The sequence below is a fragment of the Salmo trutta genome, chromosome 27 (assembly GCF_901001165.1).
Source record: "Salmo trutta chromosome 27, fSalTru1.1, whole genome shotgun sequence".
In the NCBI taxonomy this organism is placed as follows: domain Eukaryota; kingdom Metazoa; phylum Chordata; class Actinopteri; order Salmoniformes; family Salmonidae; genus Salmo; species Salmo trutta.
Genome location: NC_042983.1, coordinates 23,502,224 through 23,524,516, shown reverse-complemented (window position 1 = coordinate 23,524,516; position 22,293 = coordinate 23,502,224). Strand labels below are relative to the sequence as shown.

The 22,293-nt window shown below is 43.6% G+C and overlaps 1 protein-coding gene across 2 annotated transcripts; it reads right to left on the bottom strand.

Annotated features, from left to right (window-relative positions):
- Window positions 1-344: 344 nt before the first annotated feature.
- On the bottom strand, window positions 345-21,327 carry LOC115164631 (leucine-rich repeat-containing protein 75B-like). Of its 2 annotated transcripts, none has more exons than XM_029717317.1 (4): window positions 20,721-21,327; window positions 17,504-17,632; window positions 16,537-16,652; window positions 345-2,832 (listed from the first exon to the last, which is right to left on the bottom strand). In XM_029717317.1, exons 1-4 carry the CDS (start codon window positions 21,003-21,005, stop codon window positions 2,241-2,243), a joined length of 1,122 nt encoding a protein of 373 aa, XP_029573177.1. In that variant the 5' UTR covers window positions 21,006-21,327; the 3' UTR covers window positions 345-2,240. The 2 variants fall into 2 exon arrangements, with proteins under 2 accessions (XP_029573177.1, XP_029573178.1); XM_029717318.1 differs by having other exon boundaries at window positions 16,537-16,649.
- Between the last annotated feature and the right edge of the window lie 966 nt (window positions 21,328-22,293).

The following is a 22,293-nucleotide window of genomic DNA, read 5'->3' as shown; positions in this document are numbered from 1 at the left end:
CAGACAAACCCCTCCCCTGGCACCCCAACCCCTAAAACTCTAGCCTAGCCACCCACATCAATCACCTCTCAAGTCTGCATAGCTGCTTTGTTGTTTACTGACACTTCTACACTTCCTCCTGTTGTTTGTGCCAATGAGCAGCGGCAGAAGAGTCAAAACAACCCAAAGAGACAAACAATTAACTCATCACATTTGTTGCTAGCGGTGTCATTATTAAATCACCTGCACCCCCACTCAAACACTCAATCATGACTTTAACATAGAAATTAAACTTAACTAGGGCTCTTGTGACCCTTATGCCAATCTTACTCTTCTCTTTCTGTTACACTTCATCCTGCAAACAGTTGCTTAGAGTCACTGTTTTTATTGGCAGTAAAATGTCATTCTAAGTATGGCACCACATACAGATACAATGACCGAGAGTTGACAAATAGTATAACAATGCCACACAATGGTAACATATACAGTGTGAGCAAAATATTTTCCTATCATAGTCCCATAAAACCATTACAACGCCTTTGATATTTTTTAAACATACACATATTTTACATGAAAAGCGATTTCCTGTGCTACATTTCAGTGTACATTTAATGTAAGTGAAATGGGGAACATTTGTTGCTAGCGGTATGTCATTAGTTTATTAATACCTTGCCCTTGTGTGTCTCCTAATTGTTCCAGCAGAGGTTAGAGTGCTCATTTTCACAATGAAATAACTACGATAAATAATACAAACAGTTACAACAGTAATCAGACATTATACAACAGCAAACACACATTAAACACCCTCACACATATTCAATCAGATGATACAAGTATATTACACCCAGTTATTCAATTATTGTTAATCCATTGACTCCATTAATAACAGTTCTCAGAATGACCTTTATGTATATTATGGTGTCAGTGTGGTTAAGCTTCTGAAATATCACTGTGAAAAATCAATATTGATATTAGGATGAATTGGCAAAAACAGCTTTATGCATCAATGAGAGAATGAAATGGATCTGAAATCAAATCCATTTCTCACATTTCTTAAAGTGCAATACAGCATGGAGCTCAGCTGCAGTTGGTAAACCCAACTTAACTATTATGTGCTATTTCATAGACCACCACTATCCAGCACTATACTCAGCCCACCCCGCTGATTATCAGTCCTGGTAATAGCCTACAGCTGATATGTAACAGTCATGTTCCTCCCACAATAAACAAACATATAAGCACATATAAATGTTAATAACGACATATTAGCACAAAGGGTGTCAGTATGTGATTCCATTTGGTACATTCCTTACTACAAAGAGATGAATGGCTCCACCCTTGGGGCTTGGCTGTACTGTCATTCACCCCACATGTGTTCTAAAATGATCATGACTAAAACAACAAAATAGAGTGGTGAATGTCAGAGTTTTGGCAACAGCAAACAATCAGTGAAAACACAAACAATCAGTGAAAACAACTGTCTATTGTTGAGTCCTACCTGTTGTCTTCTAAGATGGCTTTATTCACCAGCAGTGCACTAAAATAGCCTGTGGAAATACAACAGAGCCCTGTTTTGTGTCATCATTTACATCTACGTAGGTATTCACAAGTGGCCATTTCGAAAGGGGGGGAAGCAAAAAGTCTTGACTTAGCAGTTTTGCCAGAATCACGTGACGGTTCGTCGGCTGTATAGTCTGTTGAACTTGTTTCATAGCCTTTGTTGAGAGATTAACAGAGAACACACAATGTGGAGCTAGGCCCTGCCTGCCAGGGATAGTCTCAGTGACAGTCCTGGTAGAGAACCTGGTTGGGACCTACTGCTTCCAAACCAACAGCAGCTCATTAGACCACCAGCGTTATGCCGCTCCATCGTCAAGCCGTCTGATCCCAAGTCCTTGGGATTTGCTCCACAGCTGCTACTTTAAGAGGGCGAGAGAAAGAGCACCTTTTCCTAAATTCTTCTAGCCCACCTCCAATGAAACCGCACCTCGTTCCTAGGAGCACCATCCACCAACACAGTAAGTCACCAACATAATCAGTTACTGCAGTGGTCTTGTGTGGGTTAACTCATAGATGGTGAGAGATTATTTGGTGGCTGTGTTGGAACGATGGTCTCTGGAATGTGTGGTGCTACACATCACTCGTGCCACAATGGGTGACTGGGCTCATGGTGTAAAGGGCAACATGGGAAAGGTAGGAACTTGAAGCTGTGGGAAGGCCTTTCAAACACTGCTGAACCGAGCCAGGGGGACTTTAACTCATCACCTCTCACAGTAGTGTAGGGTGAAGTCCTTTGAAATCTTTTTCTCCCCTATACCCCATGGCTCCAGCTCATCTTCATCTTCCTCCCCCTCCTCTTCCCCTGCCTCCTCCTCCTCCTCGTAGTGGCTGGGTTCCTCAATGGAAGTTTCCATGTGGTAGCAGTAGGGTTGGCCCTCTGTGTACTCATAGATGGTGGGTAAGCTGCTCTTCAGGCTGCAGCGGCGTCGCAGGGCCACTAACAGGGGCTGGGGCATGGTGAAAATGTCCAAGTTGTTGCCCAGATCAATCCAGGCCAGGCTGGAGAACTTCTTTGGGTCTTTCAGGATCTCAGTCAGGTCTTTGACTATGGCCAGGGTCAGCCGGTTACCGTTGAGGGCCAGGGTGTTGAGTTTGGGCAGAGACCCCAGGACGGGTAGCAGGACATGGAGGTTCTCATCTTGGAGCTCAGTGAAGCTGATATCCACAGCCACCACTGCATCCCCACTGTTCTGAAGGTAGAAGGCCACGTGGCGGACATCTCGACTGGAGAGAGGTATGCCAGACAAGTCAACTGTGTCAGTGGATACTTTTCTCTGCAGGGTTGTCTTGAGACTGTAAAGAAAAAAGGGTTGGATATTGACCATTATTTGAGACATTCTTGGATATGAAAGTACAAAAGCTCAGTTAAGATATCTCAGAGCTTACACTCTTAGAAAAAAGGGTTCCAAGGCTCTCCCCATAGGATAACCATTTTTGGTTCCAGGTATAAGCCTCTGTGGAAATGGTTCTACATGGAACCCAAAGGGCTCTACCTGGAACCAAAAGGGGTTGTTCAAAGGGTTCTCTTACGGGGACAGCCGAAGAACCCTTTTAGGTTTTAGATAGCCCCTCTATTTCCCTCATTCATTAAAAAAAGGTGCTGAGTACTGATATTTTTGTGTTAATTGTATCATCTAAGTGTGTGACCTGGGAACATGGCCCTTGTGTCATATTGTGTTTCCTGTGTTGTATAAAGGAGGGGGGTTGGGCACGCTTGGAGCGGAAGGCTGATATAGATTCTGCAGCATGAGGATTTAGCAGTGTACACAGTGAAGGGCCAAAACATCCGAAACATCCAAGCTCCTCATTCAGAGAATGAAAAGCATTGATTTCCTTATTACCAAGAGCCAAAAATACTCACCATCTGATTGTATGACACTTCATTTGAAAGCCAAACAAATATGTTTTAATGACTGAAACAAGAAAATATTGAGACAGACAAATGGTAGAAAAATTATTTGGGATTGTGGCAACAGGAGAGGGTGGCAGAAATATTTGATTGCTAAAAATATGTAACACTTTTGTAAGCCATCAAAGAGAAAACATGGAATTAACAGATTTTACCAGCGTAGAAAATGCATTTGATAGCGTAACATGCTGACCAAACCGGACACGCGCGTGCGCCCGCCATCGTGCGCACGTTGATTTTGTCCACCCACACCAGATGCGATCAGGACAAGCAGGTTGAAATATAAAAACAAACTCTGAACCAATTATATTAATTTGGGGACAGGTCAAAAAGCATTAAACATTTATGGCAATTTAGCTAGCTTGCTAATTTGTCCTGGTATATAAAAAAATGTAACGAGCTCGCTGAGAGTCGGGAAGCAAGTTCAGGGAGTGAGTGTTTTAATAAATAAACGTAACATAATACAAAACAAGAAAACACAAACAACGCACAGACATGACACAGAAACAATGACGCCTGGGGAAGGAACCAAAGGGAGTGGCATATATAGGGCAGGTAATCAAGGTGGTGATGGAGTCCAGGTGAGTGTCATAATGCGCTGATGCGTGTAACGATAGTGACAGGTGTGCGCCAGAATGAGCAGCCTGGTGACCTAGAGGCCGGAGAGGGAGCACACATGACAACATTGGGTTGTTATTTTACCTGAAATGCACAAGGTCCTCTACTCCGACAATTAATCCACAGATGAAACGGTAAACCGAATTTGTTTCTCATCATCTCTCCTTCCTCCAGGCTTCTTTTTCTTCTTTGGACTTCATATGGCTTTTCTTCTTTGGACTTTATATGGCGGTTGGCAATCAACTTCTAAGTGACCCCAGTCTTCATTTCTCAGAACAAGAATAGACTGACGAGTTTCAGAAGAAAGTTCTTTGTTTCTGGCCATTTTGAGCGTGTAATCAAACCCACAAATGCTGATCCTCCAGATACTCAACTAGTCTAAAGAAGGCCAGTTTTTTTGCTTCTTTAATTAGCACAACAGTTTTCAGCTGTGCTAACATAATTGAAAAAGGGTTTTCTAATGATCAATTTGCCTTTTAAAATTATAAACTTGGATTAGCTAACACAACTTGCCATTGGAACACAGGAGTGATGGTTGCTGATAATGGGCCTCTGTACACCTATGTAGATATTCCATAATAAAATCAGCCGTTTCCAGCTACATAAGTCATTTACAACATTAACAATGTCTACACTGTATTGATCAATTTTATTTTATTTTAATGGACAAAAAAATTAGCTTTTCTTTCAAAAACAAGGACATTTCTAAGTGACCCCAAATTTTTGAACGGTAGTGTATGCTACTAAAAACCAATGAGAAGATGGGAGAGGACGGACTTGCAGCGCGTTGAGCATCACAAATAGAACCAGATTCTATTTCAGCACCTGGCCACACAGACACTTGCGAGCAGTGTGTGTGCAATGATTGAATAACATGTATGTGTAAATGTATTTTGCAACGCTCGCGCAAGCCACGTGTCCGGTCTGGTCAGCATGTAAGTTGTGTTGCTTCAGTGGATAGAACTACTTCTCTGTGAACGGCAGGTGTGGGTTCCATTTGATGTGATGTGGAAATTGAGTACACTAAACATGTGACTGATAAGCAAAACCTTTTCTTATGGCTGGATATCTGTTTCAGTGCATGACCTCACAGGATGAGCCTATCAGAGAAAAATCCTCATGCCCTTTGAAATTTGACATTTGTGTGATCTTGGTGTCCACAGACGCTTAGATTTGTATTAAAGGCAACGAACCTTGATGTTGATTTAGTGCTGACTTTCAGAAATTGGAATAGCATGGCAATGGCTCATTCTGAGCAATAAGGAAGAGAGCCCATTGATCTAATGCACTGTTCTGCTTCATACAAACATATTACATTTGTTCACTGCATTCGGAAAGTATTCAGACCCCTCGACTTTTTCCACATTTTGTTGCGTTATAGCCTTATTCTAAAATGTATTACATTGTTTTCTCCCCTCATCAATCTACACACAATACCCCATAATTACAAAGCAAAAAAATATTTTAGGAAAATGTTGCAAATGTATAAAAAAAAAAAGAATGTAAATATGATATTTACATATTTACATAAGTATTCAGACCCTTTACTCGGTACTTTGCTGAAGCACCTTTGGCAGCGATTACAGCCTCAAGTCTTCTTGGGTATGACGCTACAAGCTTGGCACACCTGTATTTGGGAAGTTTCTCCCAAACTTCTCTGCAGATCCTCTCAAGCTCTGTCAGGTTCGATGGGGAGCGTCGCTGCACAGATATTTTCAGTTCTCTCCAGAAATGTTAAATCGGGTTCAAGTCTGGGCTCTGCCTGGGCCACTCAAGGACATTCAGAGACTTGTCGCGAAGCCACTCCTGCGTTGTCTTGACTGTATGCTTAGGGTCGTTGTCCTGTTGGAAGGTGAACCTTCACCCCAGTCTGAGGTCCTGAATGCTCTGGAGCAGGTTTTCATTAAGGATCTCTCTGTACCTTGCTCTGTTCATCTTTCCCTCGATCCTTACTTGTCTCTCAGTCCCTGCCGCTGCAAAATATCCCCAAAGCATGATGCTGCCACCACCATGGAGCTCTGTCAGAGTGACCATTGGGTTCTTGGTCACCTCCCTGACCAAGGCCCTTCTCCCCGGTTGCTCAGTTTGGCTAGGCGGCCAGCTCTAGGAAGAGTCTTGGTGGTTCCAAACTTCTTCCATTTAAGAATGATTGAGGCCACTGTGTTCTTGGGGACCTTCAATTCTGCAAAAATGTTTTGGTACCCTTCCCCAGATCTGTGTCTCGACACAATCCTGTCTCGAGGTTCTACAGACAATTCCTTCGAACCTCATGGCTTGTTTTTTGCTCTGACATGCACTGGCAAATGTGGGACCTTATTTAGACAGGTGTGTGCCTTTCCAAATCATGTCCAATCAATTGAATTTACCACAGGTGGACTCCAAGTTGTAGAAACATCTCAAGGATGATCAATGGAAACAGGATGCACCTGAGCTCAATTTCGAGTCTATAGGAAATGGTCTGAATACTTATATAAATAAAGTATTTCTTTTTTTAATTTTAATACATTTGCAACAATTTCAAAAAAACTGTTTTTGTTTTGTCATTATGGGGTATTGTGAGTGGATTGATAACAATAATTGTTTTATTTAATCCATTTTAGAATAAGGCTGTAACTTAAAACCTCTACAGCAGTGGTTCTCAATCCTGGTCCTGGGAACCCAAAGGGGTGCACATTTTTGTTTTTGCCCTAGCACTACACACCTGATTCAAATCATCAAAGCCTTTTGATGAGTTGATCATTTTAATCAGCTGTGTAGTGCTAGGGCAAAAACAAAAATGTGCACCACCCCTTTGGGTCCCCAGGACCAGTGCTGAGAACCAGTGCTCTAAAGGATCGGTGTCCCCCTGCGGAACAGTTGAGCTAAGGTAGGCTAATGTGATTAGCATGAGGTTGTAAGTAACAAGAACATTTCCCAGGACATAGACATATCTGATATGGGCAGAAAGCGTAAATTCTTCTTAATCTAACTGCACTGTCTAATTTACAGTAGCTATTACAGTGAAAGAATACCATGCTATTGTTTGAGGAGAGTGCACAGTTATACACTTGAAAATGTATTAATAAACCAATTAGGCACATTTGGGCAGTCTTGACACAACATTTTGAACAGAAATGCAATGGTTCATTGAATCAGTCTAACGCTTTGAACACACCGACAGCATCATTGCGCAAAATAGTACGCAGCATCATCTGGATAAGTATGCAACAAAAAAAATCTCTTTCTGCTACCATTTCTGTCAAGCCATCTACGCATACAGTTTGACGCATACGTTCAATAAATCCAGCGTACGCACCACACCTATGCAACGCAATGCTGCAAGGCAAACGCAGTGTTTCATTGGAAATGAATGTAATTCTGGTGTACCAAAATGCAACGACGCTGTCGGTGTGTTCGAAGCGTAAAACTTTACACATACACTGCCCCCATCTAGTGGCCAAAATCTAAATTGCACCTGGGCTGGAATAATACATTATGGCCTTTCACTTGCATTTCAAAGATGATGGAACAAAAAAAATACAAATGTATTTTTTCTTTGTATTATCTTTTACCAGATCTAATGTGTTATATTCGCCTACATTAATTTCACATTTCCAAAAACTTCAAAGTGTTTCCTTTCAAATGGTATCAAGAATATGCATATCCTTTCTTCAGGCCCAGAGATACAGACAGTAAGATTTCAGGCGAAAATGGAAAAAAAGTGTCCGATCCTTAACAAAATGTGGAAAAGGGGCATTTTTCATATATAGAGATGCTATAACGTAAAATTCACACCAGGCTTTATACTGCACAGTATAGTGTATATATGATGTACTGTGGAAGCAATGTGTGATGATGAGCAACATAAACTTAATCTGTGCATTCCCTGCTCCTCAGACACATAATTTCTGTGCTCTGGGAACAAGAAAGAAAACGTCTCTCTCTCTCTCTCTCTCTCTCTCTCTCTCTCACACACACACACACACATTTAATGCCTTTTTCAAGGAATCAATATTGTGGCCATTAAATCCAGAGGAATTTCTTATGAGGGTCTGAGGGTCACTGTAAATTAGAAGGCTCATTGTTGAAAAAACACAAAAGTACTGTTTTTAATTACCTGGGCATGTTAATCTGCTAAATATAGTGACTGTCAAAATGAAGAGCCCCTACAGAGACAGATTGCGATGAAAAAGTCATCCTGCTATACACTATAGTTGAGAATCATTTCTTCAAGGAGCCCATTTTCTCCACATATCTCCCTTGGGCTACTGCACAGCTCACATAATTTTGTTTTTGCAAAGTCATTAATGTTTAAAGCACCACTCTCTATTATTCATCTGTTCATCTCCTGTCTGGACTACTGCAAAACACTGTTGGCTGGGCTCCCCGCCTGGTGTTCAACCTTTCCAAGTTCTCCCATGTAACCCTGCTCCTCTGCACACTCCACTGGCATCCAGTCAAAGTTCACATCCACTACAAGACCATGGTACTTGCCTATGAGAAGCAAAAGGAACTGCCCCTCCCTACCTTTAGGCGCTGCTCAAACCCTACACCCCAACCTGAGTACTCCGTTCTGCCACCTCTGGTCTCTGGGCTCTCCCACCCCTACGGGAGGGCAGCTCCTGCTCAGCCTGGACTCTGCTGTATGAGCTCCCCCCTAATTCTAGGACAGTAGAGTCCCTACCCATTTTCCAAAAACATCTGAAACCCTACATCTTCAAAGAATATCTTAAATAATCCCACAGCACCCCCCCCTCACACACACACACCCCGTCCTCCCCCAAAACAACTTGCCTTTCGTTAACTAACACTTGCACTTGTCTTTTCCCCCTACCAGCACTGACTTTGCTGATATCTATTTTATTGAGGAAAAAGGTACTTATTATGACTGAGATATGTGGTTGTCCCACCTAGCTATCTTGAATGCACTAACTGTAAGTCACTCTGGATAAGAACATCTGCTAAATTACTAAAATGTAAAAGTTCCCTTCACAGCCACAGAAAAACTCAGAGTAGAGGGATAGGAGCAGAATGTCATATCGAGTCAGACTGATCAGTCAGGTTACCGCCCCTTATTGCCCCCTCTTCACCCCAGGTGTCTGCTGCACTCCTGCTGGCTGGCTGCAGGTCTGAAATTTCAACATGTGACAGACAGACAGAGAGGAAGTGGCCATACAAGGTTGCCAACTGTCATAATCCTCAGCTGTCTCCTGTGTGTACAGGGCCCCTGTGGATTGACCTGCCATGTTATGATGTGCCTCAGATATACTAAACCTGTATCCTCATTAATCCCATATACAGTAGTATACAAATAAATCAAATCAAATCAAAGTGTATTTCTATCATGCGCCGAATACAACAGGTGTAGACCTTACAGTGAAATGCTTACTTATAGGCTCAAAACAATAGTGCAAAAAGGTATTAGGTGAACAATAGGTAAGTAAAGAAATAAAAACAACAGTAAAAAGACAGTTAAAAACAGTAGCGGGGCTATATATAGTAGCGAGGCTATGAAAGTAGCGTGGCTACATACAGAAACCGGTTAGTCAGGCTGATTGAGGTTGTATGTACAGTGAGGGAAAAAAGTATTTGATCCCATGCTGATTTTGTACGTTTGCCCACTGACAAAGAAATTATCAGTCTATAATTTTAATGGTAGGTTTATTTGAACAGTGAGAGACAGAACATCAACAAAAAAATGCAGAAAAACACATGTCAAAAATGTTATAAAATGATTTGCATTTTAATGAGGGAAATAAGTACACTGCTCCAAAAAATAAAGGGAACACTTAAACAACACAATGTAACTCCAAGTCAATTACACTTCTGTGAAATCAAACTGTCCACTTAGGAAGCAACACTGATTGACAATAAATTGCACATGCTGTTGTGCAAATGGAATAGACAAAAGGTGGAAATTATAGGCAATTAGCAAGACACCCCCAATAAAGGAGTGGTTCTGCAGGTGGTGACCACAGACCACTTCTCAGTTCCTATGCTTCCTGGCTGATGTTTTGGTCATTTTGAATGCTGGCGGTGCTTTCACTCTAGTGGTAGCATGAGACGGAGTCTACAACCCACACAAGTGGCTCAGGTAGTGCAGCTCATCCAGGATGGCACATCAATGCGAGCTGTGGCAAGAAGGTTTGCTGTGTCTGTCAGCGTAGTTTCCAGAGCATGGAGTCGCTACCAGGAGACAGGCCAGTACATCAGGAGACGTGGAGGAGGCCGTAGGAGGGCAACAACCCAGCAGCAGGACCGCTACCTCCGCCTTTGTGCAAGGAGGAGCAGGAGGAGCACTGCCAGAGCCCTGCAAAATGACCTCCAGCAGGCCACAAATGTGCATGTGTCTGCTCAAATGGTCAGAAACAGACTCCATGAGGGTGGTATGAGGGCCTGACATACACAGGTGGGGGTTGTGCTTACAGCCCAACACCATGCAGGACGTTTGGTATTTGCCAGAGAACACCAAGATTGGCAAATACGCCACTGGCACCCTGTGCTCTTCACAGATGAAGCAGGTTCACACTGAGCACATGTGACAGACGTGACAGAGTCTGGAGACGCCGTGGAGAACGTTCTGCTGCCTGCAACATCCTCCAGCATGACCGGTTTGGCGGTGGGTCAGTCATGGTGTGGGGTGGCATTTCTTTGGGCGGCCGCACAGCCCTCCATGTGCTTGCCAGAGGTAGCCTGACTGCCATTAGGTATCGAGATGAGATCCTCAGACCCCTTGTGAGATCATATGCTGGTGCGGTTGGCCCTGGGTTGGAGTGTGGCTGGAGTGTGTCAGCAGTTCCTGTAAGAGGAAGGCATTGATGCTATGGACTGGCCCGCCCGTTCCCCAGACCTGAATCCAATTGAGCACATCTGGGACATCATGTCTCGCTCCATCCACCAACACCACGTTGCACCACAGACTGTCCAGGAGTTGGCGGATGCTTTAGTCCAGGTCAGGGAGGAGATCCCTCAGGAGACCATCCGCCACCTCATCAGGAGCATGCCCAGGCGTTGTAGGGAGGTCATACAGGCACGTGGAGGCCACGCACACTACTGAGCCTCATTTTGACTTGTTTTAAGGACATTACATCAAAGTTGGATCAGCCTATAGTGTGGTTTTCCACTTTAATTTTGAGGGTGACTCCAAATCCAGACCTCCATGTGTTGATAAATTGGATTTACATTGATTATTTTTGTGTGATTTTGTTGTCAGCACATTCAACTATGTAAAGAAAAAAGTATTTCATAAGATTATTTCATTCATTCAGATCTAGGATGTGTTATTTTAGTGTTCCCTTTATTTTTTTGAGCAGTATATTTGACCCTTCTGCAAAACATGACTTAGTACTTGGTGGCAAAACCCTTGTTGGCAATCACAGAGGTCAGACGTTTCTTGTAGTTGGCCACCAGGTTTGCACACATCTCAGGAGGGATTTTGTCCCACTCCTCTTTGCAGATCTTCTCCAAGTCATTAAGGTTTTGAGGCTGACGTTTGGCAACTCGAACCTTCAGCTCCCTCCACAGATTTTCTATGGGATTAAGGTCTGGAGACTGGCTAGGCCACTCCAGGACCTTAATGCGCTTCTTCTTGAGCCACTCCTTTGTTGCCTTGGCCGTGTGTTTTGGGTCATTGTCATGCTGGAATACCCATCCACGACCCATTTTCAATGCTCTGGCTGAGGGAAGGAGGTTCTCACCCAAGATTTGACGGTACATGGCCCCGTCCATAGTCCCTTTGATGCGGTGAAGTTGTCCTGTCCCCTTAGCAGAAAAACATAATGTTTCCACCTCCATGTTTGACGGTGGGGATGGTGTTCTTGGGGTCACAGGCAGCAATCCTCCTCCTACAAACACGGTGAGTTGAGTTGATGCCAAAGAGCTCCATTTTGGTCTCATCTGACCACAACACTTTCACCCAGTTGTCCTCTGAATCATTCAGATGTTCATTGGCAAACTTCAGACGGGCATGTATATGTGCTTTCTTGAGCAGGGGGACCTTGCGGGCGCTGCAGGATTTCAGTCCTTCACGGCGTAGTGTGTTACCAATTGTTTTCTTGGTGACTATGGTCCCAGCTGCCTTGAGATCATTGACAAGATCCTCCCGTGTAGTTCTGGGCTGATTCCTCACCGTTCTCATGATCATTGCAACTCCACAAGGTGAGATCTTGCATGGAGCCCCAGGCCGAGGGAGATTGACAGTTATTTTGTGTTTCTTCCATTTGCGAATAATCACACCAACTGTTGTCACCTTCTCACCAAGCTGCTTGGCGATGGTCTTGTAGCCCATTCCAGCCTTGTGTAGGTCTACAATCTTGTCCCTGACATCCTTGGAGAGCTCTTTGGTCTTGGCCATGGTGGAGAGTTTGGAATCTGATTGATTGATTGCTTCCGTGGACAGGTGTCTTTTATAAAGGTAACAAACTGAGATTAGGAGCACTCCCTTTAAGAGTGTGCTCCTAATCTCAGCTCGTTACCTGTATAAAAGACACCTGGGAGCCAGAAATCTTTCTGATTGAGAGGGGGTCAAATACTTATTTCCCTCATTAAAATGCAAATCAATTTATAACATTTTAGACAGGCGTTTTTCTGGATTTTTTGGTTGTTATTCTGTCTCTCACTGTTCAAATAAACCTACCATTAAAATTATAGACTGATCATTTCTTTGTCAGTGGGCAAACGTACAAAATCAAATACTTTTTTCCCCTCACTGTACATGTGGATATTGTTAAAGTGACTATGCATATATGATGAACAGAGAGTAGCAGTAGCGTAAAAGAGGGGTTGGCGGGTGGTGGGTGGCGGGACACAATGCAGATAGCCCGGTTAGCCAATGTGCCGGAGCACTGGTTGGTTGGGCCAATTGAGGTAGTATGTACAGTACATGAATGTATAGTTAAAGTGACTATGCATATATGATAAATAAAGAGTATGTCTAAACCTATGAAGAGGAATTTGCTAATTAGCCAGAAGAGAATAACCTAGTTTTAAACAGAATATGCCATGAAAGATCTGTGGATGTAGCTATAGCAGCTAGATGTATTATGATGAGACTTTATAGTTGGTAGTTATTATGTATTTGTTTAGCAGGGTGGTGTAGCTGCCTATCTGTGTGCATTGCATAGCATTCGATTTGTGACTGCTTGTGCAGTAACTCCTATCACAATTTAATCAGCAAGGAAGAATTGCACTCCGGTATAGTAGTGAGAAATGTAAAAAGTTCTACTCAAGTTGTCACGATCGTCAAAAGGAGTGGACCAAAGCGCAGCGTGGTAAGTGTTCATCGTATTTTATTACCTCAGAACACTACAAACAAAAGGAATAAACCATGAATACGACCGTAACGTCTTGTAGGCTTAACAAGCAGTACAAAATAAAGATCCCACAACTACAGGTGGGGAAAGGCTGACTAAGTATGATTCCTAATCAGAGACAACGATAGACAGCTGCCTCTGACTAGGAACCATACTCGGCTCAAAACAAAGAAATAGACATCATAGAATGCGCACCCCACACCCTGACCTAACCACATAGAGAAACAAACCCTCTCTCAGGTCAGGGCGTGACAGTACCCCCCCCCAAAGGTTCGGACTCCCGGCCGCAAACCTGAACCTATAGGGGAGTGTCCGGGTGGGCATCTATACTTGGCGGCGGCTCTGGTTCAGGGCGTAGCCCCCACACCGCCCGCTGATCCCCCCGCTTCTGTGTCGCCGGAGGAACCAGACCGTGGATCAACGCCGTGGATCACCGCAGGCCCCTGCTGACGACTCGGGGCTGCAGACCGCCGCTGAAGACTCGGGGCTGCAGACCGCCGCTGAAGACTCGGGGCTGCAGACCGCCGCTGAAGGCTCCGGACTGGGGAGCGCAGCTGGAGGCTCCGGACTGGGGAGCGTCGCTGGAGGCTCCGGACTGGAGAGCGTCGCTGGAGGCTCCGGACTGGAGAGCGTCTCTGTAGGTTCCGGACTGGGGACCGTCGCTGCAGGCTCCGTGCCATGGATCATCACTACAGGTTCCGTGCCATGGATCATCACTGGAGGCTTTGTGCCATGGATCATCACTGGAGGCTCCGGGCCATGGATCATCACTGGAGGCTTCATGCCATGGATCATCCCTACAGGCTCCGGGCCATGGATCATCACTGGAGGCTTCGTGCCATTGATCATCACTGGAGGCTTCCTACGTGGAGCTGGAACCGGTCTCACCAGACTGGGGAGACGCACAGGAGACTGGGTGCGCAGAGCAGGCACAGGGTGTACTGGGCCGTGGAGGCGCACCGGAGGTCTGGAGCTCAGGGCTGGCACACCCCGTCCTGGCTGGATGGTCACTGTAGCCCAGCAAGGGCAGGGCGCTGGTACAGGACGAACTGTGCTGCGCTGGTGAATGGGGGGTACCGTGCGTAGAGCAGGCGCAGGATAACCTGGGCCATAGAGACGCACTGGAGACCAGATACGCTGAGCCGGCGGAATTCTTCCTGGCTGACGGCCAACTCTAGCACGGCAACGGTGAGGAGCTTGTACCGAGGGCACCGGGCTGTGAGTGCGCATGGGCGACACAGTGCGCATCACCGCATACCACGGTGCTTGTTCAGTCACTCACTCCCCACGGTAAGAACGGGGAGTTGGTTCAGGTCTTAAAACTGCCTTAGCCAATCTACCCGTGTGCCCCCCCATATAATTTTTTTTGCCGCTGCCTCTCGGGCGTCTGTTGTTGCCTTGCCTGTCGATCTCATCGCTGTACCTCCCTCGCTGCTTCCACCTGTTCCCATGGGAGGCGATCCCTTCCGGCCTGGATCTCCTCCCACGTCCAGGATCCTTTGCCATCTAGGATGTCCTCCCATGTCCAGTCTATCGGCCCACGCTGCTTGGTCCTTTGGTGGTGGGATCTTCTGTCACGATCATCAAAAGGAGTGGACCAAAGCGCAGCGTGGTAAGTGTTCATCGTATTTTATTACCTCAGAACACTACAAACTAAAGGAATAAACCATGAATACGACCGTAACGTCTTGTAGGCTTAACAAGCGGTACAAAATAAAGATCCCACAACTACAGGTGGGGAAAGGCTGACTAAGTATGATTCCTAATCAGAGACAACGATAGACAGCTGCCTCTGACTAGGAACCATACTCGGCTCAAAACAAAGAAATAGACATCATAGAATGCGCACCCCACACCCTGACCTAACCACATAGAGAAACAAACCCTCTCTCAGGTCAGGGCGTGACACAAGTAAAATGAGCTCGAGAGATAACATCTAGGTTCAAGAATATTTTAGCAGAAACAGAAATCCTTTCTTTTGTGATTTGCTACAACTCAACTAACTTTGAATAGGGGAACACCTTAGAAAGTGCCATTTGAGTGTTGAATACGGGTGAGTGTAGTTTCCCTAGAGCGGAACATAACAAGCAATGGGAGGTGATGACTAATGTTTGTCCTGCTGTTTGTCTCAGACTGTGTGAGACAGTCGCACTCTGCAGGTTTTATGGAGCCAGCTGAATGACTCAGTGAAAATAACCACCTCATCTACACATTCAACATGGGAACACGTCCTCACACACTCTAAGATGCTGTCAGTGAGTCAGTCTCAACATAATCTAATGTCTCTCCTAAATCAGGGGGGCATCAATGTCTGCTGGCGCATCAATGCCTTGCTTGAGTTTAACTGTACATTAGTTGAGCAGCAAGACAAGGAGATATTGGAATCCATGTCTTCTTTCACTTGATCCTTGTGTTACTATCCTTTTGTTACTATCCTTTTGATACTCACTCATTATTCTCTGTCTTTTCGTGCTGTTACCTCAGACTGAAGCACAATGAGAACGGCTCATCAGATCGTGTTCTCTTCTGCTTATTTTCTATTCATTAGAAAATTGATTGTTTCCACTGTCTATCCATCTGTAAAAACTTTAAATTAGCAATTACTGGAACAAGCGTAATCATATCCTTCTTTTTTCGTGTATAGAATTACTAAATACCTAGATACAGAAGAACTTGTCAATTCATTTGCCACCTATTTCCATATGAATTATTTGCATATTAATGCAGTATGATGACAAGAAAACCGGTTGATATAAATAACCTGTTTTCATCTAAGGTGCCAATGGATCTTATTTTTATACAACCCCTCTATTTATTCCCAACCAAACTGGCCACTTTTGTAGTATGTATGGAGACAGCCTGTTCTGAGTCAAATAGGACTGAAACCATTGCACAATCCATTGCTGTGGTGACAACAGCACCACACAGAGGAATGACTGACACTTTTGGTTGCATCTGTGGTCCTGCCCTGCCAGTCCAGAGGCCGCTGTGTCCCAGCCCTAGTGAATGTCAGCCAAGCCCACTTTGATGATGTCTAGGGTGGGGGTCAGAGGTATGTATGCGTGTGGCACTGGCACCATTGCAAATGGCGGTGTTAATATTTGGGCAGTTTGGGGAGTCAGGGTTCATGGAGCAGTGGCTCTATGTGTGAAAGACTTATGGCTAGATGGAGGGGCTTACCAGGCCTGGGACTTCCGTCTGGACATGCTCTGTCTGAGCCACTTGGAGTGAGGGGTCAGGTGGTAGATCAGCTGTCTGCAGATCTTATCTGACGACTTGATGGTGTCAGCATCCTTCTGGGGGTAGATAAATCACCCAAAACACAGAATGAAAAGTCAAGTACATCAACAAAAGAATAGCCTGTTTTTAGTTTAGTTCCAAATATGGTTGTCACTCTTTGAGACCACATACAGTATAAGCAAAACACAGCAAGTATAAGCAAAATACAGTACATTATGTAACCGCTAAATTTTTGAGAAACATTCTAGCAGAGCATTCTTGATTGAAATACAGCTTTAGATCCTGAAAGGACATTTTCAGCTCAGTGTTCCTTTATTCTTAAACAGTTGTTAATCTCTGTCATTCAAGACCGTTCAAAACAACTGGAACAGGGTTCTGTTATTGAATGCTACATTAAGACTGTTGCCTTGAGCTGTTCCAGAACAAAACACAATTTAGGTGCCTTGCTGGAGCAAAGTAAAAGTAATCAGAGGCTGTGTGCAACAGTGTGGAAAACCGGAGGGATAGTGAGGAAATAAAGACGCTATTTCTATTCATTGTCTGTTATGTAAAGTCGGTTACTTTCGGCATCCCCATCCCATTTCAACGTAATTTGCCATCATGTGTAAATGTTGCATAACTGAGAGATTATTCTATCATTGCTTTATCAATATTTTTATGTAAACAACATCCAGTTCATCTGTATGGTAATAATACACAGACATTATTTTAGGACCAATCATTATAAAGCCAAACCATGAGGAGAAACAGTTGCAAGACAATGTGGAAGACCTTCCCTCATAATGATTGTATTTTAACAGCATTTCAGTCTATTCATGATTTGTTCTCTTGACGTCTTGATTTCTGGAAGCTTGATTCCAAGCCAAGCAGACAATACGCCATGAGATGAGTGTTGGTGAGAGCTTACCTTCTTGGGACACTGCATCTCGCGAGCCAGGCTGAGCAACAACTCATGGGAGATGGGGTCCACCAAGTTGAGAAAAGCAGCATTCTTATATAAGATGTCATTGAGGGATGTGCCTTCCAAGCCCAGATCCTGCCAAATCAGACAAGAGGAGACAGTATAACTGAAAGTGCCTTAAGGCCACAATTATCGCTTTTTGTATTTCATGAAAACCCGACTGATCATAGGCTATATTGTGAAAGGAAATATTACCAAATCGACGCATCTGTTTTAATGACAATAAACAATATATGGTATAAAGTGGATATTGAGACTTTCCTGAGATAATAATGTGATGCTACTGTAGATGGGATACAGATAAGCAAGTTTTTTGTTTTTGTTAAAAAAATATTAATTGAAGGCTTTCATCTGAAGAGAGCTCTACCTGAATACTGTAATGTGCTTAATATGCCTTGCTCCAGGCAGAAGCATTTATTTTGGGATATCCACCCACACCTCAGTGATTTGGAGCTGCAAAGAGCTTTAGCGTACCAGAGTATTGCACACCCCGTATCTCTAACTTTAGTACTAACTGGTGTCCTTCTGATAAATCCTGCAGTATATGAGAGTTCAATAAACATTCAATGATGGATGAGCTTTTGCTTCTTCTTTTGATGTTTGATGAAGCCTTTTGTTTAGGCCTGCCATTGTGCAATACATTCTAAACATTAGTCTAAAAACAACTTATCCATGAATGGTGCTGGCAATTTTTTTAGGGCAGACAGACACGAAAGAGTTGCTACATGACAGGTAAAGTTAAAGGCTTTTGAGTGAGAATGCTGCCCGTAACAAGCTACAAATCAGAGCCAACTGGATTAAAAGATTTGCATACACCTTTTAAGACGTGAATTAAGAATTAAGTAAGGAGAGAAGAAATGGAACAGAAAAGGACAATTTCCACAGGCTGAATAAGATAGCTGTCATGAGCCTCAATTCTACAAAGGCCTAATTAGCCTGTGTATATGAGGGGTAGAGATGGACGTGTACATACAGCAAGATATGAGAGACAGGGAGGATGGACACACACACACACACAACAAAAGGCCTTGATCGCAAAGGACAGTTTGAGTGGGAAGCCAGCAGCCATACATTACTGACTTCCCTTATAACAAGAGCAACAGTAAACACCATAGAGACACAAAACGAGTGAGAATCTCTTTCTCTTTATTCGAGAAGACAGGTCTAAAAATAATTCCCTTCTGTTTTGTTTGTCCTTGTGGCCCACATCTGATCATCTCAGAGGCATTAAAACATGATCAATACAGATGTAACCACACCACGTCCGAAGCAATGAGGAGTCTTTTTAAATGGGATGTTGTGAAGAATAGACTTTACCACTTTACTACAGATGCAACATTATGAACTCAGTTGTCTATACACGTACATGTTCATTCAGTTGTTACAGTAACTCTAACCTAACCATAGCACGCCCATTAACTCTACAGTGGATGATGGATCACCTCTTTTAATTAAGTTACAAACCAGAATGTCATTTTTGAGACCTGTCTCCATTTGCAACAGCCTGAATGCTGATAATGTGAGGCATATTCAATCAAAACAGGGTCCCCTGTGATGTGGCTGTCATGCAGTTTTGGCACCCTGGGTTATCTCCTTGCCTTGATTAAGGAGCTTCTACCCTCTCCTCTGTCAAGTCCTCAGTGTAATTAACTACAGATTGGACAACGCCTGATAGAGAGAGGGGCTTACGCTTGAGCTAGAAAACAGGACTAGCACAGATAGTGTTACAGAGCATCAACAGTCTTATTGTCATACCATTGGTATTGTTATAGAAATGACTCTTTTCAGCTGATAACATGTTTTGAAATCTTGATCCTTCCTTAGAAACATGATGCGTAGATTGCGAATAAATAGAGCAAAATCCAAACTTGACACAATGGTTTCTGCTTGGGAATTTTCAAGCCATCGTGCATTCCTGTGTCTTAGTGTGCTACTAACCACGACTAAGCATGTTGTGTAGCAATCATTACCAATTCGGTGGTCCAATTAAATATACACAAATACTATGTCAATGCTACCTACTATATTTGAGCTATGTGAATTTACATAAAAATATCCCCTGTATAGCTGAGGCAGAACTTGAATTGATCAATATGTAAATGGTGTGATTTTCTGTATAACTGCCGAGGTCCATTACGGAGAATGGTCTGGCAGCAGAAGAATAGTCATCAGTGACCTGTCAGTAGAGGAGACTGTGATGTGAGTTAGGGGGACCGTGGTGGGGGTACTGGTCTGGGCTGGGCGTACCCGTGCCGATTGCACTTGATTAATAACTGAGAATCTCCATTTGCGCTTAATTTCAACCAAACGCAAGATGCAGTGGCAAATGAACTAACCTTATTATCAGACATTTAAGGACGAAACACAGGCAAAATAGGATTCAATTCAATTGGTCAAATGCAGGTTTTCCTACAAATGTCAATACCAAGCATATACATTATCATTACATGTGTGGAATGGCACAAGATAATGTAGTGAAATAGGAACATTTTGTTAATAAAAGAATATTCCTACAGACATTGACACTTAGAGTCCCATGTGACACCACTGCTATTGCACTTGCCTATTCATGAGAATATATGCCAGATTCACTCTATATATGGCAGAGTCACTCTAAACTGGTATGGCATCCTGTTTCTGCTATTATTAGAAACTCTGAAAAAGTGCACGCACTCAGACAAATCTGTGCAATATGCTATGTATACCATATTGTGAATAGTAACTGTGATAGTTATTTGAAATAGCAGCAGCACCTGCATACTATGGTCTATAGCGGTGCCAAGGAAATTACCAGACGCCAGAGCTGGCAGTGAGAGTGGTGGGCGGGCCTAATAGTTTACAAACACCTCCTTCCATAACGGGTCAATAGGAGGAACACCTGTGGCACTGTGTTGGCAGGTACTTAAAAATGGAGGTTAAATGTGTAATATTCTGACGCATCCACGACAGTCTAAATTATGCTCGCTACATATGGGGCAATGTATCTGTTTGAAATATTAAAATCAAAATTGTTAGAATGGGATTGACCAAACACATGATGATGATCAGCAGCGCACATTAGTGATGGTTGGTATTTGTCTTGGCAGCAGATCGATGCAGACGACGTCAGCCTACTGTGCGCAATCATGCAATCATATATGTAGATACTGTAGTGTGTCCTTACCTTCCTCAATAGTTTGAGCACGTCGGTTGCCTGATCAATCCTGCGATCACGGAGCAGCTTCTGTATGTCTCGGATCCATGCCACTCGCCTCACGTAGGGACTGTGGTTGGACCTTCGCAGCATCCCCGGCAGTTTGTCTGATTTCAGAATCATTGTAAAAAGAAAGTCGCCGCCGCTTCGACTTCCACCTCTGTCGCTTTCTCCTGTGCTGTCAAGATGCTTGCGACGCCTTTTCATAAAATTCTCATTGTCCAGACTACTCTGTCTGCTTAATCTAGAACCCATATTTCAGTATTTATATCAACAGTAGCCTATCTTACAATTGCATAATTGCACTACATTAATATCTAGAAATATAAATATTACTCCGTTCAATAGCCCATATAGTATATGTAGCCTGTATTGTTGTTGTCAGACGGCAACCTCAAATACAGAGAGCAACAGCACAATATTCCTGATTTACCGGATATTTAATAACTGTCTGTTGCGCGCATGACACATTTACGAGGACAGACGAATGCTCTGTTTATGTTTGGTCTCTGATGGTCTACGTGTGGCAGCTTGGTCAGGCGGTGGATGCTCTTCTTGTCATTCCCTGCCTGTCCTTTTACGCTGTTGTTTAGGTTTGTGCTGTGTTGCACAGTAGACACCAGACTCGTGGCGCGCATAACCAATCAGAGCCCTCTTGTGGCATTGCACGCTGTACGAAGTTACGACACGCCCTTCTCGAATTGAATTTAGAAAGGGTTACAGCTGCAGGGCAACTATTGTAAATTTGTCAATAACTTTGCAACCTTCATTTACTGTGACACTGAGCTGTATTTCCATACAACATTTTACAGCAATCACATGGATGGTTGTTTGCGTTGGCTATTTTAGCATGTAAATCTTGGGATGCATGCCAGCAAAGCCACTACACAACACAACACTAAACAATACATTAATTGAACTATAATGGTCAAAACGGTGCCCACAAACTGTTAGGGCCTACACAAAGCTGTCCCAACAGTAGAGTCCCAACACCTTACCACTGCTGCACCTGGCAATCAGCGGAGCCTTGTCTGGCAGCGAAACAGTTTATTCAGCCTCATTTACTGCCTTTTAAAAAAACATAGCTGATATGGCGGACTTTCTACTAATAATTGAGATACATATTATGGCATAAGGGGACAACAAGAAGATAAGAGGCAATCCGTAGTTTTGATTTAGACGTTATTGAGCGAGCTAGGACGGACTTGGTCAATATAAATATTTGTTCAGCACTTTTGAAATGTACAGTGACAGAATTCAGAAGATGGTCCGTTCTTACATTATTCTCCCTGTACACCAAGTCAGAACCGTAGGATAAATACAGGGGGCATATAAGCAGACAATGAAAGCTCTTACAATATTTGATGATTACATTTCTCTAAAACAGGCTATGGGCTACATGTCCACCACCAAGTCAGAACAGTAGGCTAAGTTATGAGGGGGAAAGGGACCAAATTATTAGGGTGAGGCACATGGGCTACTAACAACTTACTACACAACATACACTTAGTATTACTTTCTTAGCTATAGTATACATATCTCC